This window comes from Macaca nemestrina, chromosome 18, assembly GCF_043159975.1.
Source record: "Macaca nemestrina isolate mMacNem1 chromosome 18, mMacNem.hap1, whole genome shotgun sequence".
Lineage (NCBI taxonomy): Eukaryota > Metazoa > Chordata > Mammalia > Primates > Cercopithecidae > Macaca > Macaca nemestrina.
The window spans coordinates 87580209-87605081 of NC_092142.1; the positions used below are offsets into that span (position 1 = coordinate 87580209).

The following is a 24873-nucleotide window of genomic DNA, read 5'->3' on the forward strand; positions in this document are numbered from 1 at the left end:
GCACAGCCTGGCCTGAAAGGGCTGGGGTGGGGTTCTCTGAACCCTGGGATGAGGGTGTTGGGATGGGCTCTGGGAAACCCCTCAGTCTGGGGGTAGGGGGAGGCAGTTACAGATCCTTGGAGCCCTGGCATGCTGGGTGCCTTGGGCTGAAGGGCTAGCCTCTCTGGGCTTCAGTTTCCCCATCTATAGAGGGAGGGCTGTACTCCATCTTTCCCCTGGGAACAAGGAAAGCTGAGGTGGAAGTGAGGTGCCCCCTGCCCTGGGCACCCCCTAGCCACCCACCTGCCTGTTTCACCAGCTCCTCCCTGGCCTCCTGTTTCTGACCTGGTTGCATGCCTGCCTGGCCCACCAGGACCCCTTCCTCAGGGGGCACCCCCACAGTCATGGAACCCCACGCTGCTACTCAGCTGAGGAACTGCCCCTCGGCCAGGCCCCCCCACACCTGCTGGCTCGAGGTGCGAAGTGGGGGCAGGCTTTGCCTGTAGCCCTGGTGTCCAGCCTGGAGGCAGCAGGCCACAGGAGGAGGCATGATAGGCCCTCAGCTGCGACCCAGTGCCCGGTGCTGCGGCCAGAAGAGGTGTTGGAGGCAGACACCCACCAGCGCTCCATCTCACCCTGGAGATACCGGTGAGGACCTGGGGATCCTGCTGTGGCGTGGGCTGCCCCTCCCCTGGCAGGGCCCTGACTGCCTGGAGAGCTCTCTGGGCCTTGGTGGTTCTCCCCTGTCAAGTGGGCGTGGCCACCTGAGCTCGGTCCCTCTGGCCCTGCTGACCTGGGTGGCTGAGCTGCTTCTTGCGGCCGTGCCCTGCCTGCCACTGTCCTTGGTGGCCAGGGTCCCCTGGGGAAATTCTGGGCCCCTCACCTGAGCTCCTGCAGAAGTGGGGTTGGGTGGTGAAGTGGGAGGGAGGCTTTAGAGGCCTCCGGCCCCTGCTCTGTGCTCTTGGAGCGCCCTGGGGAGACGTGGATTACCACCACTTACGAGCCCAACTGCACGCCAAGCCTGTGTGGCTCGGCCCTCACTGCCTCAGGTCCCATCCTGAGCACTCGGGGAGGGGCCCTAAGGGGAGAAGAGTCTCAGGGAGGCAAGGGTAGGGCCAGAGACTCACTGTGCGCCCCGTCCCGCAGTGTGGACACAGACGAGGACCGCTATCCACAAAAACTGGCCTTCGCCGAGTGCCTGTGCAGAGGCTGCATCGACCCACGGACCGGCCGCGAGACAGCTGCGCTCAACTCCGTGCGGCTGCTCCAGAGTCTGCTGGTGTTGCGCCGCCGGCCCTGCTCCCGCGACGGCTCGGGGCTCCCCACGCCCGGGGCCTTCGCCTTCCACACCGAGTTCATTCGCGTGCCTGTTGGCTGTACCTGCGTGCTGCCCCGGTCAGTGTGACCGCCGAGGCTGTGGAGCCCCTAGACTGGACACATGGGCTCCCCAGAGGGCACCCCCTATTTATGTGTATTTATTGTTATTTATATGCCTACCCCAACACTACCCTTGGGGTCCAGGCATCCCCCGTATCTGGAGGACGGCCCCCCACTGTTCTCCCCATCTCCAGCCTCAGCAGTTGGGGGTAGAAGGAGCTCAGCCCCTCTTCCAGCCCTTAAAGCCACAGAAAAGTTGTCACACGGCCACCTGTACCTTGGCTTCCAGCCCCACTCCCGGCTTCCCTCACCCTATCACTGACCTCAGGCTCCCTCTTCCCAACCTCCTTGGAAGTACCCCTGTTTCTTAAACAACTATTTTAGTGTACGTTTGTTATTAAACTGATGAACACATCCCCAGAGGCCAACATTCGATGCGACATTCTCCTGCTCAGCCCTGGCCCAGGCCAGCCACGGACCCAGTTCTGGGGCATCCTTTCAGAAAGGTCTATGCAGCAGCGAGCAGTGCATGCAGGTGGGACTGAGCTCTAGCACGGGGGAGCACAGGTGTCCCTGCTCTGCCCACAGTGTCTCCCCGGAGGATACCCCTGGGAACAGGAATGAGCCTCCTTCCCCAGGCAGAGCCTTGAGCCCTATGCTTTGTAATGATGTGAGCGCCTAAGGGCACCATCTCGGCCCCCAGGCAAGAGTCTCTGAGGATGAACTGCAGGGCTGTCGGCTCAAGGCAGGGCCCCAAGCCTCTGTGGGTCGGATCAACAGCCAAGACCAAGGCGCCCTCCCTAAAGGTGAACTAGCCAGGCTCTGGGGCCCAGGCTCTGCTGGAGATTTTAGTTAAAGGACCCTGGGGTGAGCAGCCTCAGTCGTGGAAAGGGGGCCCAGGCCTGTGACAGTCTCAGGGTCTCAGTCTCTCGGCCCCCAGCCCTGAGGGCCGACATTGCCGTGGGGCTGCTGGGCAGTTGTTCGCCCCTCCCCTGCCTGGCCCCCTGGCTCACCCACCTACCGTGTCCAGGTGCCTGGAAATGGGGGTGGGGGACTCTACTCAGACCCCCAGAGGAGGAGGCCTCAGGGAAGACTTCCTGGAGGTGGTGGCCTTTGTCCAGGCGGTAGAATTTTCATTCAACACATTTCTTTTCTTTTTTGAGAAAGGGTCTCGCTCTGTTGCCCAGGCTGGAGGGCCGTGGCGTGACTTGAGCTCACTACAACCCCCACCTTCTAGGTTCAAGCAATTCTCCCAGCTCAGCCTCCCAGTACAGGCGTGCACCACCACACCCAACTAGTATTTGTATTTTTAGTAGAGGCGGGGTTTCGCCATGTTGGCCAGGTTGATGTGGAACTCCTGAGCTCAAGTGATCCTCCCACCTCGGCCTCCCAGACTGCTGAGATTATAGGCATGAGCCACCGCACCCAGCCATATTGAGTTTCTACTAGGCGCCTGGCACTGGGAACAGACTGAGAACAAAATGGTCAAAATCCCTCCTGCCCTCATGGTGACTGATGGAACAAGTGGTGTTTAGTCTGGGAATGGTCCAGGACAGAGGCTCCGGGGGAGGGGCTGCGGTTCTAAGCAGAGGGTCAGGGAGGCCTCGAAGACCTGAAGGGGAGGAGGAAGGGGCCAGGCAGCCATTCGGGGAATAGCTCCAGGCAGCAGGAAGAGCCCATGCAGAGACCCTGAGAAGACACGTGCTGGGTGTGTCCGAGGGTCAGAGAGTGGCCTGCGTGGCTGACGCCAGGTGAGAGGGGCACGGCGGGGGCGGGGCAGGGCAGGGCGCTGGGTGCAGATGGGGTCTGCCATGGGGCCATCAGAAGCTTGTGGCTGTCACGGAAGGGAGCTGAGCCTGTGGGCTCTGAGCTGGAGGCACTGGGGCGGGGCTTTGGGTTTCAATGGCAGCGTCTGGATGGTTTTAGCGGGTGAGGGAAGAGCGGGAGATGGCAGGTGGCCTGGGTGGGGATGGCCCACATAGCTGGGGTCTGGATTTGGGCCAGGATTGGACGTGGGGATGTGGGGGTTTCAAGGGTGACCTGAAGCTTGGTGATCTGGGCAGACAGCTGAGACGAGGCTGGACTGAGATATCTGCATGGTGCTGAGTGTTGGCTGGTGGGGGGCGGCTTCTGAAAGCCCCGGGAACAGAGGCCCTGGCTCTGCAGTGTGAGTTGCTGGGAGAGCAGGTGGGCAAGCGGCAGGCAAGGGCTTCTCCAGCCTCAGGAGAGTGGGTGCCTTGGGGAGAGCCCAGCGGTGGGGGATGTGGCTGATGCACGGCAAAGCTTTGAGGGCACCTGGCTGGGGTGGCGGTGAGGACCTGTGGGCAGGTGCATGTGCAACCAGCCACAGCCTCCGCACAAGTGAGGAGCAGGGGTGGCCAGAAGCCCCCTACAACTTGGCCTGAGTGTCCTGGGCAGCTGGAGAGCCCTCCAGCATCAGTGTGGGGGGAAAACAAGGGTGCATCCGCCACCAGCCTCACCCCAGTTTCTACAGAAAAGAGGCGCTGGGTAGAGGCTCACCACGTGGCTCCCGCCCTGTTCCCTTTTCACTTAATGCCAGTGGTCTCCTCTGGAATCCAAGCCCCTTAGGGAGGCACTAGGTGTGGAGGGCCTGCAGGGCCTGGGAGAGCTAGCAAGGGAGGACTCCATTACCTCCTCCAGGCCGGGGAGGACCTTTCTAGGGAGGCACACACCTGGAATTCCCATATTCCACTATATTTCGTGGAATATACGGTACCTGGGATTTCATGTGCTGCTGACAAGGCAGGCGATGCTGATGCTAATGAAACTGGAATGTGGCCCGGCCGGCAGGAAACGGGGTGCCTGCCCAGGCCTCGGGAACCCTCGCTACCCCAGCCCCGCCCACCGGCCCCAGGCAGAGGCTCAGGCAAATGCTCCGGGCTTTGCTGCGTTTATTGCGGGCGGGCGCCCCTGGCGGGAGGGCAGGTCTGGGGTGAAGTCACACGACCTCATCGGTCACCGGAATGGGGTTGGCCTGGGGACCTCCTGGGGATCCCCCCGCCGCCGTCGCCTCCTCCTCCTCACTGGGCTTCTTGCGGGCCTCGGCCGGGGGCCGCGGTGGGGGGTTGCTGGGCGGCTGCTTGATGGTGCCTCCGATCTGCGGCCGCTCCCGGGGCTTGGGCTCGATGGGTGTCCACTGCTCACCGCGCACGGCCGCCTGCGGGGCACTGAGGGGTTGGGCTGCGCCCCAAAGCCGGCCCTCCCTCCCTGGAGGCCCACCCCGCCAGGGGCCCCGGGACATGGGCTCAAGTCTGAATCCCATGCGGGATGGCGTGACTGTCGCTCAGAGAAGTGATGGCAGGAGGCCACACAGCCAGGACCTGGGTCAGCCTGACACCAACCCAAGCTATTTCTTCATGCCAGGAGTAGGGCAGGAACCCCTGGGCTTCTGGAAGATCCCCTGGTGGACACTCCCAGATGCAAATTCCAGCACCTAAATTCTCCTCCCAAGGCGCCAAGGCAGGGAGCCAAGGGCAGGGAGGCACGCCTGAGGTCCGGCAGGAGGGGTGGCCCAGGAGAGTCGCAGGCCCGGCTCCGTCTGGTGGGTGCCATTCACCCACCCTGGCCGGCAGCCCTCCAAGGGTGCCCAGGCATTTCTGCACATGGGGGTCAGGGGCAGAGCTTGAAGAACGCAGGAGTCCACTGGCTTACTAAAAATACAGACTCCTGGGCCCATGCCCGGAGGTTCCACTGCAACAGGCCAAGTGGACCCGGGAGTGTGTGCTTTTCATCTTCTATTCCACAATATCCGGTAGAAAAATATGTCACATCATATACGTCATGAAGCAGAAAGAGAAACGGGACATCTGTGATCCTACCTAACCCCAAAACGGAAATATTCCGTCCTGAAGAGCAAAACTCTAAGGCTGATAGAGGAAAATGCAGGAGCATGAACACAGCACCCAGGGCCAGGGAAAGGTGTTTTTACAAAGCACAGACCATAGAGCAAGTAAACAGGGAAACTTCTGTTCTTCAGTGCAGCGAAGGACTTCACGGGCCGAGTTAACAGACCCTTACCAGAAAGCAGGAAGGCATTCACAGTGTCTAAAGGTTACAAAGGCTCAGTAGCTAAAATAACACGTGAAATTCCTGCAACTTAAGAAAAAGACAAAAACCACAATAGAAAAATGGACAAAAGATATGAACAGGCAACTCAAGGGAGAAGAAACTCCAACAGCGCAAATCCACAGTCAGAGAAGAGCGAGTCCAAGCTCCGCACGGCCAGCCTCGTGCTGTGGAACTGCCAAGCGTGGGAGAAAGCCCTGTGCGCCAGGTGGGGGCGATGGGGCCGGCACGGCTGGTGGTAGGTTGTCTGCTGGGGAGCAGCTGAGCCCAGCAGGGTCAACGGTACAGAGGCTGATGCCTGACCCAGCAATTCCTCTCTGGGTTTAGCACAAGGAATTTCTACTGAGGTCTCCAGGAGCGCGCTAGCTGTATGTGGTAGCAGGAGCCAGGGGTCATGTGGGTGGCCCCTGGAGAACAAAGCAACAGCCCAGATGAGCGCTTGGCAAGAGGAAGGGATTCTAAAGGAGAGCCCTGAGAGGCCGGTGGCAGGTCAATGAGCCTTGAAACAGAACTCCACTTACATACATGGAAGGCACACACAGAACGTACTGCACATTTAACACCGCACACACACTTTGCGCTGATTCGTGGGCGGTGCCAGGATGCACGCAGTCACGCAGACATTTTCTTAAACTGCCGGCACCTGGGTTTGGTTTAGTGCGCGTTTGCCTCTGTGGGCAGGAGGGACTCGCCTCTAGGGACAAAAGGATTTAAATAAACAAAGTCTGAGGGCTCTGTCCACTCAGAGACCCCTGCAGTACAAGGTGGCCTGCAGCCGTCTGTTCCGGAGCCCAGGGTAGGCAGAGGGCATCTCACCCAAGGCCCGGCCAGGCTACGCCCTGTCCCCCCACCCATCCCTGGCCTCTCAGAACGATCACTGTATCCCATGGGATGGGCAGCCCTCTAACAGGGTGCTGTGTTCCTAAACCAAACCCAGGTGTCGGCAGTTTAAGAAAATATCTGCGTGACTGCGTGCATCCTGGCACCGCCCACGAATCAGCGCAAATAGGGTTTAGGTGAGAAAAGCCTGATAAATGGACCCAAGCCCAGGCACAGCCTTCCGCCGGCTGCATGACCCCAGGCCAGCCACAGCACCTCCCTGCGCCTCGCCTCCGCCTCTTTGTCTGCAAAGTGGGGACACCAGTACCCCTCCCAGGGCCGTGGTGCGGGTTGATGAAGAAATGCAGGGAAATGACCCAACACACGAGACGCGCCAAAAACGGCAGCGGCAACTGCTGCGTCCCCGCGGTGTTGTGAGCACGCCCGGGCTCGCGCTTGCTCCCAGCCTCGGCTCAGCCTCAGCCTACATACTGGCTTCAAGGGCCACGTATGTCCGAGGGTGTCAGGGCAGGGGGTGGGGGTGGCTGGGGCTAACCTCAGAGGGCGCCACTCACCAACAGGTAGATGCCGCTCGCGATGGCCAGGCAGGCAGTCCCGAGGATGGTGGCCAGCAGGAAGCCGGCGGGCACCGAGAGCCTGGGGGAGTAGGGGGTGGGATGCAGGGACACAGAAGGGCACTCAGAAAGGGGAATGGAGCCCCAGGTCTGGGGGCCAAGGCCACAAAGTCTCAGGACAAGGCGTGCACGGCCCAGGGCTGCAAAGTCTCAGGACAAGGCAGACCACAGACCCAGGGGATGTGTGCGGCCCAGGGCTTGTTTCGGTCCTGGGTATTCTTGGCCTTGATGTGGATGCGAGCGACTCGGGGGCACTTGCTCAGAGGAACCCCCAGCAGCTGCAGGGCAGCCCCGTGCCGGTGTCCTGGCCTCGGCCGGCAGCAACCACCAGACACACAGTGCGGAATCCTCCACCCTACCAGGAAGCCCAGGCAAGACCCCCCAGCAGGGCCTGCTGACTCCAGACAGGATCGCAGCTACTCAGGTTTGGGGAGGATCCTTACAAATCCTGCACACTAGACAGCGGACACGGGCTCCGGGGACCCCGCCAGAGCCGGGAACCCAAATTTTTGTTTGGAAAAACATCGAGGTAAGTGGGGGGTGGCTTCTGTCCAGGCAGCCCGGCCAGTGGGACAGTGGGGGAGGGTCGGCTCCAAGCCCCCCTGAGCCCGAGAGGGGGTGAAGGGTGGGGACTCACAGGAGGTGCAGGACGGCCCGAACGTAGTAATTCCTGGTGAGGGGCCCGAACAGCTTCACCACGGAGGTCATGTACTTCTGTCCCCTGGGGGAGGGAGGAAGGGGAGACAGCGCGGCTGGGCCTCTCCGAGCTCTCGGGACTCCCCTGCTGCCCTGCCGACGACCCCAGGGCACCCAGGCCTCTTCCCTCCCAGAAAACACACAGGGCAGGCACTGGCCTTGGTTTGCCCACAAGCACCAAAGAATTGGTTCCGGAGCCTCTGAGTGAGGAACTAGGCTCCACGTACCGACCCTGTGAGCCCTGCCTGGCCCCGCAGCCCCGGGAGAGACCCCAGAGCAGGAGGGGGAGACTCACCAGCGCTCCATGGTGGAGCCCTTCTTCCTCTTCCCCCGGGGATACTCCAGCAGGCAGACAAACACGCCCGCCACGCTGAAGCCATGTGGTTAAGGAACAGCCCAGCTCAGCCTGGGGGGCCACAGGGAACCCTCTTTACTGAAGACAACACAGAGAGGGGCCCGAGCACAGTGGCTCACGTCTGGAATCCCAGCACTTTGGGAGGCTGAGGCAGGAGGATCACTGGAGCCCCCAGGAGTTTGAGACCAGCCAGGGCAACACAGTGACACCCTCATCTCTACAAAAAATTTAAGAGTCAGCCAGGTGTGGTGGTGTGTGCGTGTGTGGTCCCAGCTACTCCAGAGGCTGAGGTAAGAGGGTGGCCTGAGCCCAGGTGGAGGCTGCCATGAGTCATGACTGCATCACTGCACTCCAGCCTGGGGGACAGATCGAGACCTTGTCTCAAAAAAAAAAAAAAAAAAAGGGGGGCAGCCACTGCCTGAGGTCACAGAGCCAGGAGGCAGCCACGGGAGGTTCCAATAGGTCAGGCACTCGGGGTTGCCCACGCCCGCCCTCCCACCACCCTGCCCAATGCTGCTTGTCGCAAGGTACGGCTGGGCTGAGATGGGGCAAAGGAGGTGGAGGGGCCGGGCAAAGGGGGCTGACTGACAGGAGGGGGCAGACAGGATCCCAGCAGTCCAACCGGGAGGCCTCAGTGCTGGCCCTGGCCCTCTGGTGACACCCCCTGCCCACCCCTCACCAGGACTCAGACTGGGGGTCTGCCGCGGACCACCACATGGCCCAGGCGAGGAGCCTGGCTGCTGGGGCCTAGGCTGCCCAACCCGTGGACAGCCCACCCTGTGTCCCAGCCTGGCTGGGCTGCGGTGGCGGGGAGCGGAGGCGAACAGCTCACTGTGAAGTGGTTCCCTGGCTCTGCCCTGGGCGTTCCCCACCCGCCCCAGCCTCAGGTGGAAGGATACATGGAGTAGGCGCCAAAGTACCACTGGGTGAAGCGGCCAGCTGTGGCCACGATGCCCCCGGTGATGAGGACTGTGGGGAGAAGTGGGTCAGGTACTGTGGGACTCCCATCCTGGGGGCCTGGGCCACTCCCCTTCTCTACCTCCTGTGGGCCATCAGGCCACCCAGAGCTTCCCCACCCCCATCCCCATCCCCACCCCCACCCCCACCCCCACAGCACAGTGACAGGGTCAGGGACACCCCCAGGAGGCACCCTCTGCGCTGGTGAAGAGCAGAGCCTATGGCGCACGGGCTGGCGGAGGGGGTGCTGGACATGCCCAGGCTGTAGGTCCCAGGAGCAGCCAGGGACGGCCCGACCTGCAGGCCCCAGTGGGCCTGTGCCCCTGGGCTCTGAGACCCCCGATGGACCCCTTGTCACCATGAGTCTTTGATGCACTGAAAGCCAATAGGCCGAGTGTGGTTTCTGCATCTTGGGGGTGTCTGTTTCCTCCTGATACGGAGTTCCTCTTAACCCGTCAGCTATTTCGCCTTAATTTCGGTTTCGTCTGATGTGGCTATTTCTGCACCTTTTTTTTCGGGGGGGGGGTATTGTCCAATATTCCCCCTTACTATTTTTTTTTTTTCTTGTGTTTAAGATGGAGTCTCGCTCTGTCACCCAGGCTGGAGTGCAGTGGCGCAATCTTGACTCACTGCAACCCCTGCCTCCCGGATTCAAGCAATTCTCTGGCCTCATTCTCCCGAGTAGCTGGGATTACTGGCGCTCGCCACCACACCCAGCTGATTTTTATATTTTTATTAGAGACGGAGTTTCACCACATTGGCCAGGCTGGTCTCGAACTCCTGACCTCAGGGAACGCACCCGCCTTGGCCTCCCAAAGTATTAGGATTGCAGGCGTGAGCCACGGCGCCTGGTCCTTACTACTATTTTTATTTATTTTTCTTTCTTTCTCTTTTTTTTTGGAGATGAAGTCTTGCCCTGTTGCCCAGGCTAGAATTCCATGGTGGGATCTCGGCTCACTACAAACTCTGCCTCCCGAGTTCAAGCGATTCTCCTGCCTCAGCCTCCCAAGTAGCTGGGACTACAAGTGCACGCCACCATACGTGGCTAATTTTTTTTATGTTTAGTAGAGACGGGGTTTCACCATGTTAACCAGGATGGTCTCGATCTCCTGACCTCGTGATCTGCCCGCCTCGGCCTCCCAAAGTGCTGGGATTACAGGCATAAGCCACCTTGCCCTGCCAGCCATTCTGTTTTTGTCTCCACATGGTATTGTTTGAAGATTTCCTATCCTTGGTTTGAGCCCAGCTACACATTAACTCTCTGGGTTTGCCTGTCTGTGTTGGAGGAGGGGAGGGCAGTGTCCTTGGGTCTACTCAGCCTATTGTCCGTGCATCTTTGGGGGACCGTCCTGGTCCCAAGCCTGCCATCTGAAAGAGGCTGCAAAGCTGCCGCTGGTGCCACCAGGGAGGGCTGAGGACGTACTCTGGCACCCAGCCACAGTTACAGAGCACCTGCTGTGTACGGGGGTGGGGGGGACTCTTTGTCAAGGCCCCACTCTCTCTGGGTCAGCTGCCTCCCGGGGGCTGCACGCTCTGGGAAGACCTCCCCGAGCAGGTGACATTTGTATTGAGACATGAGACAGCCATGAGGCGCTGCAGAAGCAGCAGCTTGTGCAGAGGCCCTGGGGCAAGCTCAGGAGATCTAGGAACAGAAAGGAAGACCGACCGGCAGCTGGAGGAGGCTGCCAGAGAGCTGGGAGGCCAGGGCAGGCAGCGCAGGGCGTCCAGTCCCGCTCTAATTATTTGGGCCAGGAGCCCCTGGAGGGTTTCAGCAGGAGGCCAGACTAGAGCCCAGCTCTCCTGGCTCCCAGCTGGGTGCCCTCAGACCCTCTATTTCCTGTAGGGAGTGCAGGGCAGGCAGGGTGGCAGTCTCAAGGGGCGGCTCTGGGGAGAGCTGTCTGAACTGACCTACCGAGTTCTTGGCCGCTGACTCGAAGCAGGCGGTGGGACAGGCTGCAGGGCCCCATGCTCCAGGCCTCCCACCCTGAGGTCTCTGCCAGGCACTCCAAACAACCAGTAGGGCGCTCAGAGCCCCAGGGCAGTGGTGGCAGCGGGCCCCTCCTCCTCACCCTCAGCCTCCAGGCCCTTCCCAGGCACTCCTCCCCACCGGGTGCAGGTCCTTCCTGGAGCTGCCGCACTGGTGCCTCTGCCCTCAGACCCTGCCTGAACCCAGCCTCACCCGGCCTGGGCCCGACACTCCCCGGCTCTGGTCCTGACAGGGTCCATTTCCAAATGGAGTCTGCTGCCCTCACCAGAACCTCTGAGCAAATGCGCAGCAGGGTGACTGGGGTCTGTGCCATCCCACCCCAAGAGCAAAGCGCCTGAGCAGCTGGGCTGGGCAGGGCCGTCACGGGGTGATTTCAGCGCCTCGTGTAATCCCAGGCCGCCTCCGGCGCAGACTCCAGAAGGGGAGGGCTGAGCCCCGGGGCATGAAGAGCCCACTCCCCACCCCAAGCCCAGGGAGGGCGACTCGCAGCCCAGCTGGCTACCGAGGGACAGGGGAGCTGCTCCCGACGCCCAGGCCGGAGCCCCCATTTGGGGGCTTGGGGCGGCGACCCCGGAAACCACCAGGGCTGAACCGCCTCTTCCCCTGCGCTGCAACTTCCTCCTCCGCGGAGTCGGGGGACCGAGGGGGGGAATGGGGGAGGGGCGCCGCGCTCCGCAGGGTCTGCAAGGGGACTGCTGGGGTTCTCAGAACTCCTTCCAGCCCGCGCCCTGAGGGTCCCGCCCCTGTTCCCCGCACCCTCCTGGGCTGACCCTGGCCCGCCTGGCGCCCCACTTCCCCGCCCTGTAAGTAGCCCGAGGTCCCGGCTGGGGTCTTGGGATATCCCTCCAGGCTGCAGCCTCCACCGTCCCTGCCGCGCACTCACTCAGGCCGGACGCCAGCGCCTGCTCGTTGGCCCACATGGCCCACTCGATCTGCCCCATGGCTGCACGGACCCTGCCGGGACACTGGTAGGCGCGTACTGCCGCCCCTGCGCTCCCGGCCGAATCCCGTTCCGCCCAGGCCCTGCCCCCAAACCCCCAGGTGACCGCGGCTGGGCGGAGACCTGCGTCTGTAGGGTGCGGGGCTGCCCCGGAGCCTTCTGTCCCCGCCCTCTCTACCCCGCCGAGGCATAGGAGGGGCCCTGCCCGGCAGCCGCAGCCCAGCCGGGGAGCGCGCTTCCCCAGGGCTTCCCAGCTTCAGCTCTCCAGCACTGACAAATTCCCCTGCCCGACGCCCGGGACCCAAGGGTCCCGTGTCAACAAGGCTTCTATTAATAGCAGAGGGGTCACCCCTACAGCCCGGGATCACCTCTGCACCCTGATGCTACCAAGGACGAGGGTGGCCTCCCCATGGGGACCGAAGGCCCAGCCCCCATTTCCTCCCCCTGGCTCTGGGCTGGCACAGGCGTGGCCTGGGTCAGACACTGCGGGGGGCCTCCCCACACCATGCCACTGGACTGTGACTGATACTCGAGGGAGGGGACAGGATGTGCACAACTGGGAAAGCACAGAATGCAGGGATGGCCCCATCATTTCTGGCCTGGAGACAGGAAGCAGGGGTTGGCGTGGGGGTGGTGAGCCCAGCGCCCATGGGAAGACTTTAGACCGGGGGCTGCTCTGAGGGTCCCACCTGAGCCAATGTGGGGTGTGAGGGGAGTCCCTCTGGCTCTGTCTAGCCTGCCCCTCTCCTAGGCCCTCATGGGGCACACCGGGACTCCCTGGCAGGTCCCAGGGTCACTCAGAGCAGGAACTCCAGAATGCTGGTTTATGAAACAGAAAAACAGCGGAAGGCAGGAGGCAGCAATGCTGGTTTATTCCCCCACGGCCACCAGGGCCACACTGGTGCCCACTCCTACCACCATTCCAGCCACACCTAGGCCTGGGGCAGGGTCTCAGCAGAAGTGCTGTGGGCAGCCACCATCTAAGGCACTTGGTGGTTTCCTGAGGCCCGAGGAGGCTGCTCCCAGCACAGTGACCCCTTCCCTAGTCCGATGGAGGGACACCACCTCCCCGCTGAGCTCCCGTCTCAGAGAACTGGGAGCAGCTGGAGCTGGGGTGAGAAAGCCCTTCAGCCCTGCTGCACCGAGGCTCTGCCAGCTCTCATACCCACCCCATCCCATCTTGGCAAAGCCCTGGGGCAGCTGAAGCACTCGGCAGGGAGCTCTCCTGACACCTGGGCAGCTGCAGGGCTCCCTGCACGGCGCCACAGCAAGCTGTCCATGGGCCCCGGGACAAGCCACCACCCACATGTCCCAGTAGTCCGGAGCCCACCGCACCCGCTCCCTAGCTCTGGCGAGGCCACCCCTTCTCCGCGCGGCGTGCGGTCCGGCTGAGGCGGTCAGGCAGCTGGCTTCGGCAGGCCGTCAGGACCCAGGAGGTGGGCGCTGGGGGTGTCCAGGATTTGGGGTCCTGGCCCCACCTGGGGGTAGAGATCCGTGTCAGGTCACCAGGAATGGCAGCACCTCATCCTGTGCCCAGCATCTGTAGGGGGCCGGACACAGGAGGGGAGGGGTGTGCCCCCGCCCTTCTGGTGGGTCCTGGTCAGAAGCTAAACCACCCACACGCAGCTCCCTCAGGCACAGCCGCCCCGCCAGCTGCCAGCCCCCGCCCAGGGCACTGCCTCCATCATAGGGTGGACAGAGAACCACACAGCCTGGAAACAGGCAGCCTGTGCATGTGGCCCGAGAGGAAGGTGGAGGCAACAGCTCGGGCGGCCGTGATTGCTGGATGCAGGCTTGGCTCTCGGGGCAGGTCGGAGAGCAGGAACCCTGGTCTGTTGGGGTGCGGGGCCCAGGGACCTCAGAGGCACCCACCCCAAGCGCTCCCTACTCAGGGGCCTGATGCTCCCCACCTGTCTCCCTGGGAGCTTGTGTCAGACTCGCCCTTCCACCCCCAGCCCAGCCCTGCTGCTCTGAGTATCGCCAGTGGCCTGTAATGTCCACTTTGAGAGCAAATGAATGAACAAAGGCTTTCTGGCTTCCTGCCTGAGACACAGTAGGGATAGGGACAGGGAGCCGGGCTGAGCCTGCAAGGGCCCTGGGGGCTGGGCAGGCCACTCTGGCAAGAAAGGAAACCCCGAGAGTACCAGCCGAGCCCCAGGCCTCACCTGAGTGGCAATGATGTACTTGACCCCACCGGGGGTCGTCGGCTCCATGGCCAGCGCAGCCTGAAGCTCAGCTGAGAGAGGGGCCGGCCTCACCTGCAGCCCCTTCAGAAACCTGGAAAAGCAGGGCAGGGGCATGGTGAACACATCCATTTCTTTTTTTTTTTTTTTTTGAGATGGAGTGTCGTTCTGTTGCCCAGGCTGGAGTGCAGTGGCGCGATCTTGGCTCACTGCAAGCTCCGCCTCCCGGGTTCACGCCATTCTCCTGCCTCAGCCTCCTGAGTAGCTGGGACTACAGGCGCCCGCCACCTCGCCCGGCTAATTTTTTTGTATTTTTAGTAGAGACGGGGTTTCACCGTGTTAGCCAGGATGGTCTAGATCTCCCGACCTCGTGATCCTCCTGCCTCAGACTCCCAAAGTGCTGGGATTACAGGCGTGAGCCACCGCGCCCGGCCAACCTCCATTTCTCTAAGCGTCTAGAACAGGCAAGTCCAGAGATGGGAAATGCATTGCTGGCTGTCAGGGCTCAGGGAGTGGGAGATGGCAGGTGGCCGCTGTGGTGACAGGTTTCTTTTAGGGGTGATGAAAAAGTTAAGGAGGTGGCTCGAGGTGGTGGCTGCACAACCCTGTGAGTGTCCTCAACACGACAGGATTGTATGCTCTGGGAATGGCTGAGACAGTGAATTTTAGGTTATGTGGTAAATAGCTATGCCCAGGCTGGACCCACGTCTGGCCAAGGCTGCTGCCACGCCCCATGGGGTAACAGCTTAGGGAAGTGCCCAGTTCAAGCTGGTGCGTTCGTCACTGTGTTCTGCGGAACAACGGAAGCCTGCAAGCCCCACCCGGAGCAGAAGCCACGAGCCTGGTGCTTCCCAGGAGGGCAGTCCTGGGGTGTGGGTCCGAGTCCATCCCACAGGGCAGGCCCCTGACCAGTAGAAGGTATTACTGCTCCCACCCAGGACAGATGCCCATCCCCACACGCTTCCAGACACCCTTAAACAGGAGGCGTCCCTCACATTGAGAATTAGGCTCCATTAAAACAACGGGAGGGAAGAAATCAACAGCCCAGGAGCAAAAGGAGGCTGGGCCACGCTGTGCACCGAGGAGGGTGTACGTGGGGGCTCCGTGGCGCCAGGATGCAGCTGCCAGACGACCCCACCCCAGAAAAGACACCCAACTGCAGGGGCGGGGTCAACACCCAGCCGCCCTGACCGCCTCTAACTCACTTCGGTAAGAAGGCAGTCGGGGGCTTTGACTCCTTTCCTTCAAAATGTCAGACACTTGTACACGCTCCTGGGAATGCACATGTGTTTCCTCAGAAGCCACTGTTCTATAGGATAAGGGTCTGTGGGCTTCTGAGCTGCAGGGGATGCCGTCTCTCAGGAGGTGGGTGCTTCTCACACACGCCTGCACGGCCTCTCTTTTTTCCCTGTGGACGTGGGCTGTGGGATGGCTCTGTGGGAACACCCTATCCGTGGCTCCCACACTTGGGGAATTGCCACCTGCCCTGGGACTCCCCGTCTCACTGTCACAGCCTTCAGGTGTCTCCGTCTCTTCCGACTAGGGTTCCTGGCACTGTCTCCCAAAGAGGAGGCGGGGAAGGGTCCACACTCACGCGTCTCCGTTCGAGCCCGGGGGAAAGCTGTGCCTCACAGCAGCCACAAACTCAGCCACAGTGTCGTCCAGGGTGAAGATCACCGCATTGGGGCCCGCGTCAAAGGTGTACGCCACCTGGAACCCACAGCAGTCACCCTGGCTGTTCACGTGGTGCCTGGCCCTTGTCCCCTCAACCCTCTGGTCTGCCAGGGGGCCCTGGGCTCTCCAAGAGCTCAGTCTAGGCCCTCAGGGCCACACTGGAGTGGAGCTGTGACCCCAAGTGCCTGGTACTTGACACCTCTGCCTGTGAACCCAGGAAAAAGGTGGTGGGGCTGTGACCCGAGCAAGTCAAGAAACGAAACAGAAGAACCCGGATGGTCAGTGAGCTCCGCACACAGCAGGGCCGAGCTTTCAGACACAGATCACCCTGCATGCAGCTCCCGGGACCGTCTCCACGGCAGCATAAGCCTAGACACGCGACACAGTGCGAGAGCGCAGCCTCTGCCCTCCCAGCCCGCGTCACCTTGGTGTCCCCGTGGTGGGCGTTGAAGCGGTGCACCAGGTGGATGATGCGCCAGGAGACGGCATTGAGGTACGAGATGGGCGGGAAGGTGTCGAGGCAGGTGGCGTGGAACTGGTTGCTGTCCTTCATGGTCAGCTGGGCGAAGCCGGGGAAGTCTCGCTCCTGGATGCAGCGGGTCATCTCCGCCATGCGCCCCGGCACCACAGCCTCGGCCCGGAACTGCAAGGCACGGGGTGTTTCCCATGGAGCCGCCGGGGGTCTCGACGGCAGAGGGTTCCAGGAGGGTCTCCGGGGTTGGAAGCCCGGCTCAAGCCCCATCTCTGCATGTGGCTCCTCCACCTGGTCTTGGCGGGGCTGCCGCAGGTGTGAGAACGTTTGGGCCCAGACAGAGGCTGAGGGCAGAGTCGGGCACAAGCATGACTCCCAGGGCCCCGGGGCCACCTGCTCCTGGCCTCACCCGCAGCAGGGCGCTGGTCTCCACGCTGGCCCGCATGCCCACAGTACTGCCCGTCAGCTTCTTCTCAGCGCTCACCTGCACGGGGGAGAGACAGCCCCAAGGACCTCAGCCCCAAACACTCAGCCCTCCCTCAGCCAATGCGGGCAGCGGGGGTGGGAGTCAGTGCCACCTGCCTGGCCACGGAGGCCTCCCGGCCACAGCAGGGGCGACATGGGGCAACTTCTAGATCCCAGTGGGTGGTGGCGCCCGCCACGTGGGAGCACTTCCTGAGCACTCAACCACACGTCTGTTTCTTTAGCATCCACTGACCCCAGGAGCCAAGCAAAGCCTGGATGGGGTGCCTTCACCCCTGCTCCCAGCAGCAGCCCTGACTAGGGACAGAGGCCACCCGGCTGCTGCTCCACCCGCCCCACTCACCACAAGGATGAGGACTCGGAGTTCAGGCCAGTGTGACTCGGGGGCCACTTGCCGGGCGACGCTGTCCTTCCCATCAGTCTGCTTTCCCATCTGCCACTCCACAAAGCCCCCATACAGGCTCCGGCAGGCGCTGCCTGAGCCCCGGCGAGCCACTTCTGAGAGGTCACTCTCCACGCCGTAGACACGGGCCAAGGTGTAGGCTGCAGGCATGGGGATTCCGGGGAGGGTCCTCAGAGCTGCCTGGGCTGTGCTCCCTGACAGCTCACTGCCCCGGGAATGTCACACACCCCACGGCAAACGGGGATTTCCTGATGACAGGGCTTCTGGGCCATCAGCCTTCGAGGGCAGCATTCACCAACCCAGCCATCCATCCCCGCCCTCCACTAAGAGCGCCCTCCGCTCTTGGACACTCTGTTCACAGCCTGCAGAGCTTGCGGCCTGAGACAAAGGTGACAAAAGGTACCTGCGGCAGAGCGGGAAGCCCCCTGGGGGATGTGGAGAGAGGGTCCCCTGGGGGACACCGAAGCTGAGCTTGGAGGGTGGGAAGGAATTTTAAGGTTGTGTGGGGCAGGGACTGATGCCAGGACAGAGCTGGGCTCCATAAGACGTGCCCCTCGGCCGGGCGCGGTGGCTCAAGCCTGTAATCCCAGCACTTTGGGAGGCCGAGACGGGCGGATCACGAGGCCAGGAGATCGAGACCATCCTGGCTAACACAGTGAAACCCCGTCTCTACTAAAAAAATACAAAAAACTAGCCGGGCGAGGTGGCGGGCGCCTATAGTCCCAGCTACTTGGGAGGCTGAGGCAGGAGAATGATGTAAACCCGGGAGGCGGAGCTTGCAGTGAGCTGAGATCCGGCCACTGTACTCCAGCCCGGGCGACAGAGTGAGACTCCGTCTCAAAAAAAAAAAAAAAAAAAAAAAAAAGACGTGCCCCTGCCCACCCAGCACAGGAGCCACCTTCTCCCCTCGGTCCACAGGGCTCCAGCAGGGTGACCCCACCTCCAGGTCTGGTCACCCATGGCCCTGGTCACTGAGGGTGGTTCAGGGAAGGCACTGGAGCCCAGGTGGGCCAGGAAGCATCATCCCTGGAGTTGAGGGGTGAAGATACTGTGAGGCCACCACCATGGGAACGGGCTCTGCCACTGGGTGAGAAGCCGCCAGAAAGTGGCCTGGGGCCAGCAGAGAGCTGGGTCTGGTGGGGCCTGTAACCAGCTGTGCCCATTGGAATCCTCAGTTATGTGAGCCACAAAACCATCGCTATTTTAGGTCTGAGCCAGTCTGAAGTGGTTTCTATCACTGACGACCTAGAGGGGCTCCACAAGGAGCAACTGGAAGATGTTTCTATTTTTTGTAGAGATGGGGGTCTCACTATGTTGCCAAGGTTGGTCTTTTTTTTTTTTTTTTTTTTTGAGACGGAGTCTCACGCTGTTGCCCAGGCTGGAGTGCAGTGGCGCGATCTCGGCTCACTGCAAGCTCCGCCTCCTGGGTTCACGCCATTCTCCTGCCTCAGCCTCCTGAGTAGCTGGGACTACAGGCGCCCGCCACCGCGCCCGGCTAATTTTTTGTATTTTTAGTAGAGACGGGGTTTCACTGTGATCTCGATCTCCTGACCTTGTGATCCGCCCACCTCGGCCTCCCAAAGTGCTGGGATTACAGGCTTGAGCCACCGCGCCCGGCCAAGGCTGGTCTTGAACTCCTGGACTAAAGTGATTCTCCCCCATCAGCCTCTTAAGTACTGGGATCACAGGCGAGAGCCCCGCGCCAGCTGCAACTGGAAGATGAAAATGTTCAGATATGCTCTGGGAAAAGACTGAACAACTCCAGAGAGGCCAGGGAGGCCTGGGGTGTGGGATGCTCGTTCAGCCACGCCTGGCAGTGGGCCCCCTGACCCGGGAAGAGCGTGAAGCGGCTCCTATGCCCGCAGCCCAGAACCCCTGCGTGTCTCTGTGGGCACCCACCTAGGCAGGCATAGCCCGCCGCCGAGGAGGCCAGGCCTGCAGCCGTGGGGAAGTTGTTCACCGATGCCACGTGCACTTTGCAGCTGAGGCTGGAGGACAGTGGGTCCCCATCCCACGCGTTCCTCCGCTTCCGGGCCAGGCGGCGGACTGCAGAGACGATGAGACAGCGTGTGGCCCAGCCGTCAGCACCCTGCCCGCCCTGCTCCTGCCCACCTGCCCGGGTCACAGCTGAACACCAGGCCTCTGCCTGCCAGACTCCTCATGGAGAGTTTCTTCCCCAGGAAAACCCTAGACTGACCCAAGCCCAGCGGGAATTGAAGTGGGGCCACTGCCCTGGAGCTGGGGGTCCAGTGGGCATGTCTGGTTCCCAGCCACGTCGCCTGCTGCCTCAGGAGGGGCCCAGAGGCAGAAGCGCTTTCTGGATGCTCGGACCCTGCTGACAACAGGGAGGGATGGGCTTGCGGGGACCCCAACTCACTCTCCCGCAGGCAGGCCTGGAGCCGCGGCTGCCCCACGTCCTCCTCCCGGCCATTCAGCCAAATCCGGTCCTCGGTGAAGTCCTTGCTGATGACGGCTGTTGTGGTGGTTTTTAACTGAAAAGGAAACCCAGGGCCACCTCAGAGGCCAGCATTGAGGACCGATGCCAGCCAGGTATCCCTTTCTACTGAGAGAGCTTCGTGGCTGCCCACTCGAGCAAGGCCCCCCTGCTGAGGGCGGGCGGGGGGAAAAGGCCAGCCTTAGCTGGGCAGTGGGGAAGCCTGTGGCGGAGGAAAGCGTGGGCCACACCTTGTGGAGCAACCAGGCCTTGTCCTGAATAAAGAGACAGGGACTCCCAAGGGAGCCCCTGGGGCACAGTGTGCACATGTGTGATGAGACCTGGGGGCACGTGTGTGCTGTGCTGAGCTCTCCTGACACTGGGAGATGGAACAGACACTGCGCGCTGCCAGGAGTCGTCGCTGAGCCATCTCATCCTAGCCTTGAGGTAAAAAAGCACGAATTTTTTTTTTGGTTTCAGAGACAGGGTCTCACTGTCACCCAGGCTGGAGTGCAGTGGCGTGATCATGGTTCACTGTGGTCTCCAACTCCTGGGCTCAAGAGATCCTCCCACGTCAGCCTCCCAAAGTGCTGGGATTGCAGATGTGAGCCACTGCACCCAGCTGGTACCAACTGTTCTACAAACGTTCTGGAAATGGCACTGTGGTGTTTTGTCGTCAGTCCACACGTACCTGGTCCTGGTGCAGAGTGACACTCAGGGAGGAGTTGATGGGCAGAACCAGCTCTTCATCGCGCTTGCCCCCTGTAATGAACAGCCAGGGCCAGGCCGGTGGGCTTCCCGGCCCACCCTCCCCCAGTATTTCCCACAGGTGCCCCCACCCCCCACCCACAGCCCCCACCCGCCTCGGTCCTGTCTCTCACCGCACATGTGTGGCCATCCTCTTGCTAGACCCCTGCCTGCAAGAACTGCTCCCCGCCCCACTGAGCTCAGGCTCCCACCACAGAGCTGGAGGCCAGCCAGCCTCCCTCCCCACTCCATGCTCCTTCATCATCATCTGTGAGTGCCCAGGTGCAGAGCGCTCTGACCGCGGCCTGCCTCCCCTCCACCTTCCCAAACAAGAGGAGCCCAGCTCTGAGAACTCAAATCTCACTGCTCATATTCCCCGGGAACATCCGGGATAAACCCCTTTCTGCCCAGCAAGGCCATGGGACAGCAAGAAAAATCAACCTTCCGGAAAGTCTGAAATGAAACGTTTGCCTGGGGAGCACTGCGCAGTGCTTCAGCTGAAGTCTTATTTCACGGCGTCTTTGCTAAGCACACAATCTGCTCGGTTTTATGAGAGGGGAGGTCTCTGGGGATGGCGGACAGCTCCAGGGGTGATAAATGCGGACACCTGGGAAAGAACCACGCTCTGCAGTTCGCAAGGCTCTTTCTCACACAGCACTGAGTGGCCCTTGTAGGCGGATGCGGCTGCCCTGAGAGGCCGGCAAACCTCTGCTTTCAGGAAGGTGGGCCGGCGGACTTCTCCCTCTGTCTCCCACTGAGGACAACTAAGACCCTGGACATCACAGGTGAGACTCTCATGGGTGACAGAGGACAGCTGTGGGACAGGGCAGGAGGAGCCCCCGGGCTTGCTTTTCTGTCCTGCCTGCCCTAGACCTAGCCCTGCAGAAGCTGGAACTGCCAACCAAAGCCAGCCTTCCCTAGCAGGACCGGGAAGGACAGCCTAGCAACACAGAAACAGAGTCCCGGCCCGGCACAGTGCAGTGGCTTGCGCCGGTGATCCCAGCACTCTGGGAGGCCGGGCGTGGTGGCTCACACCTGTAATCCCAGCACTTTGGGAGGTCGAGGTGGGCGGATCACCTGAGGTCAGGAGTTTGAGACTAACCTGACCAATATGGTGAAACCCCGTCTCTACAAAAAATGAAAAATTAGCCAGGCTGTGGTGATGCGTGCCTGTTATCCCAGCAACTCAGGAGGCTGAGGTGGGAAAATCGCTTGAACCTGGGAGGCGGAGGTTGCACTGAGTCGAGGTGGCACCACTGCACTCCAGCCTTACTTACTCCAGCCTGGTGACAGAGGCAGACCCTGTCTAAAGAAGAAACAGATTCCTCCCACACTCCAGGCTGGAACGGTGCCCCGCCTTTCCCTCCCTGAAGGAGTGGGGACTTTCACCTCCCCAGGAGTCAGTGGAGAGCACACAGGGGCCTGGACTCCCCTGACCTGCAGTTTCTTATCAGAGGCCAAGTAGACACTCAGGAATTCCTGAGGGCCTGGTGGGGATGGGGCAGCGTTGGCGGGGAGGGAACCTGGACTTCTGCCTCCTTATCATGAGCCAGCACCTCCTTCTCCACCGGCGTGCTATCAAAAACCAGCTCAAATGTAAGGTTTAAAGAAGACCAGAGTCTCTGAACGTTACAAGAAAATGGACAAGTTTCCATAAAAATCACTGTCAGCCAGCCGCAGTGGCTCACACCTATGATCCCAGCACTTTGGGAGGCTGAAACCGGCGATCACTTGAGGTCAGGAGTTTGAGACCAGCCTGGCAATATGGCAAAACCCTGTCTCTACTAAAAATACAAAAATTAGCTGGGTGTGGCGGTGCACACCTATAGTCCCAGCTACTCGGGAGGCTGAGGCAGGAGAATCGGTTGAACCCAGGAAGCGGACGTTGTGGTGAGCCAAGATCGTGCCATTGCACTCCAGCCTGGGTGTCGCAGTGGGAGTCCGTCTCAAAAAAATAAAAGGCCAGGTGCAGTGGCTCACGCCTGTAATCCCAGCACTTTGGGAGGTCAAGGTGGGCAGATCACGAGATCAGGAGCTCGAGACCAGCCTGGCCAACATGGTGAAACCCCGTCTTTACTAAAAATACAAAAATTAGCCGGGTGTGGTGATGCGTGCATGTAGCCCCAACTACTCAGAAGGCTAAGGCAGGAGGATTGCTTGAACCTGGGAGGCGGAGGTTACAGTGAGCCAAGATTGTGCCACTGCACTCCAGCCTGGGTGACAGAGCAAGACTCTGTCTCAAAAAAAAAAAAAGGAGAAAACCCAGAAACAGACCCAAACAAGCCCAGCTGATTTTTTTTTTTTTTTTTACAAAAGTGCAAAAGCAATTCAATGGAGGAAGGGTAGCCTTTCTGTGCTAAATGGACAACCTTGGATCACAGACAAATATAAAAGGCAATCCTATACAACTCGGAGAAAAGCAGAAAATCTTCAGGACGTAGGGCTACGCAAAGAGGTCTTAGACTTGACATCAAAACTGATACGTTGAACTTTTTTTTTTTTTTTTTTTTTTTTTGAGACGGAGTCTTGCTCTGTCGCCCAGGCTGGAGTGCAGTGGCCGGATCTCAGCTCACTGCAAGCTCTGCCTCCCGGGTTTAGGCCATTCTCCTGCCTCAGCCTCCCGAGTAGCTGGGACTACAGGCGCCCGCCACCTCGCCCGGCTATTTTTTTGTATTTTTTAGTAGAGACGGGGTTTCACCGTGTTAGCCGGGATCGTCTCTCGATCTCCTGACCTCGTGATCCGCCCGTCTCGGCCTCCCAAAGTGCTGGGATTACAGGCTTGAGCCACCGCGCCCGGCCACGCTGAACTTCTTTAAAATGAAAAACTGGCTCTTTGTTAAGGGGATGAAAAGATTAGCTAGTTTGGGAGACAGTATCTGCAAACCACGTGTCCAACAGGAGACTAATATCTAGAACACCTATTTTATTTTTTTTCAGTAGAGACGGGGTTTCACCATGTTGGCCAAGCTGGTCTCAAACTCCTGACCCCAGGTGATCCACCCACCTCAGCCTCCCCAAGTGCTGTGATTACAGGCTTGAGCCTGCGCACCCAGCCTATAATGTATAATGAACTCTCAAAACTCATAGTAAAAAAGCAAACCATCCAGTGAGTGCATGGACACAGGACATGAACAGACATTTCACTGAGAAAACCCACAGATGGCAAATAAGCACAAAGAAAGATGCTCCACATCACTGGCCAACAGGGAAATGCGAATGAGGAGCACAGCACCCTGTCAGCACATCCCTACCACGACGCGACTAAAATGAAAAACAGCAACTCCACCAAATGCTGGTGAGGATCTGGAAAAACTGCGTCATGGTAGGGATGCAAAATGGCCCAGCTACTCTGAAAAACAATTGGACAGTTTTTTTTTTTTTAAAGTATATATATACACACACATGCATATACATATATGCATATATATATCTACCATCTGACCCAGCAACCGCACTCCTGGGCATTTATCCCAGAAGAATGAAAATGTATGTTCACACAAAAACCTGTACACATTTTATGGCAGCTTTATTGGTAAGGGAAATACAAAAAAATTAGCCAGGCATGGTGGCGGTGCCTGTATAAAAAAAAAAAAAAAAAAAAAAAAAAAAAAGAAAAGAAAAGAAACAAAGAAAGAAAATCTCAGATGCTCTTAACGGGGTGAGGCCTTGGCTAAGAGGGTGGTCCATGGAGTCCACGGACTGGCTCAGCAACAGAGGGGCAAAGCACTGATACGATCGGGGGCACGTCCACATTCTACGCTGAATGAAATAAGCCAAACTCAAAAGATACTGGGTGGGCCACATACTGTGATTCCAGTTTCGGAACATTTTGAAACGACGTTACAAAAATCAGTGGTCAGCGGCGGCCAGGTAACCCCGGCGGGAGGGGAGGGGTGTGGCTATGAACGCGCAGGTGCGGACCGGCCTCCCCCGCAGGGATGTGGGCTGCAGACCCCCTGTTCCCGCTCCTTGGAGGTTACCATTGGCAGAAACGGGGCGAGGGAGGGGCACAGGGCCTCGGGCTGGGGGGCAGTGGCGCGATCTCGGCTCACCGCAGCCTCGACCTCCCGGGCTCAGGCCATCCTCCCGCCTCAGCCGCCCCGGTAGCCGGAGCCATAGACGCGCACCACCACGGCGGATTCTTACGACTCGTGGGAATCGATGATTGATGATTTCGATAAAGTTCGGTAATCGCTAATGGGCAGGCGCGGGGCGACCCTGCAGGGGCGGCAGCCGTGGCGGGGGAACAGGTGGCGCCGAGCCCGTCACGCGGAGAAGGAGCGCGCGGCCCCGCCCGACCACCGCCGCCCCCCTCCCTGAGCCTCAGTTTCCCCGTCTGTCGAGGCCCTGGGAGAGCAGGACGGAGCGCGCCGCCGAGTCAGCGCGCGACCCCCATGGACCCGGCCTCGCTCCCGGCCATCCCCGTCCCAGGCCGGCCCGCGACACTCACAGTACTTGATGACCGCGATGTTGACCGGCGCGGTACAGGTGACTGCCGCCAGCGGCTGCTCCGAGGCCATGGTCCCACCGCGCGGCGCCCCCAGCTCCACAGCCACTTACGGCCGGCGATCCCACCCCAGAGGGCTCGGCCGCCTCACGCGCTGCCACAGGATTGGCCCGTGAGAGCCCGGCAGCTCGCGCGCCGA

General features: G+C 60.5%; 2 protein-coding genes across 4 annotated transcripts; both read right to left on the reverse strand.

The window, feature by feature from the left end:
• Positions 1-4251: 4251 nt before the first annotated feature.
• LOC105488833 (cytochrome b-245 alpha chain) lies at positions 4252-11932 on the reverse strand. 3 transcript variants are annotated; one of them, XM_011753292.3, is made up of 6 exons: positions 11775-11932; positions 8847-8916; positions 7888-7962; positions 7534-7617; positions 6837-6918; positions 4252-4534 (listed from the first exon to the last, which is right to left on the reverse strand). In XM_011753292.3, the coding sequence occupies exons 1-6, from the start codon at positions 11830-11832 to the stop codon at positions 4316-4318; spliced, it is 588 nt and encodes a 195-aa protein (XP_011751594.1). In that variant the 5' UTR covers positions 11833-11932; the 3' UTR covers positions 4252-4315. The 3 variants fall into 3 exon arrangements, with proteins under 3 accessions (XP_011751594.1, XP_070941196.1, XP_070941197.1); XM_071085095.1 differs by lacking the exon at positions 11775-11932 and adding an exon at positions 10817-11375; XM_071085096.1 differs by lacking the exons at positions 4252-4534; positions 11775-11932 and adding exons at positions 5330-6136; positions 10817-11378.
• Positions 11933-12680: 748 nt separating this feature from the next.
• On the reverse strand, positions 12681-24826 carry LOC105488832 (mevalonate diphosphate decarboxylase). The gene is made up of 10 exons (XM_011753291.2): positions 24678-24826; positions 20172-20242; positions 19424-19538; positions 18946-19092; positions 16987-17186; positions 16570-16644; positions 16113-16331; positions 15609-15724; positions 13997-14108; positions 12681-13309 (listed from the first exon to the last, which is right to left on the reverse strand). The coding sequence occupies exons 1-10, from the start codon at positions 24745-24747 to the stop codon at positions 13229-13231; spliced, it is 1206 nt and encodes a 401-aa protein (XP_011751593.2). The 5' UTR covers positions 24748-24826; the 3' UTR covers positions 12681-13228.
• Positions 24827-24873: the final 47 nt, after the last annotated feature.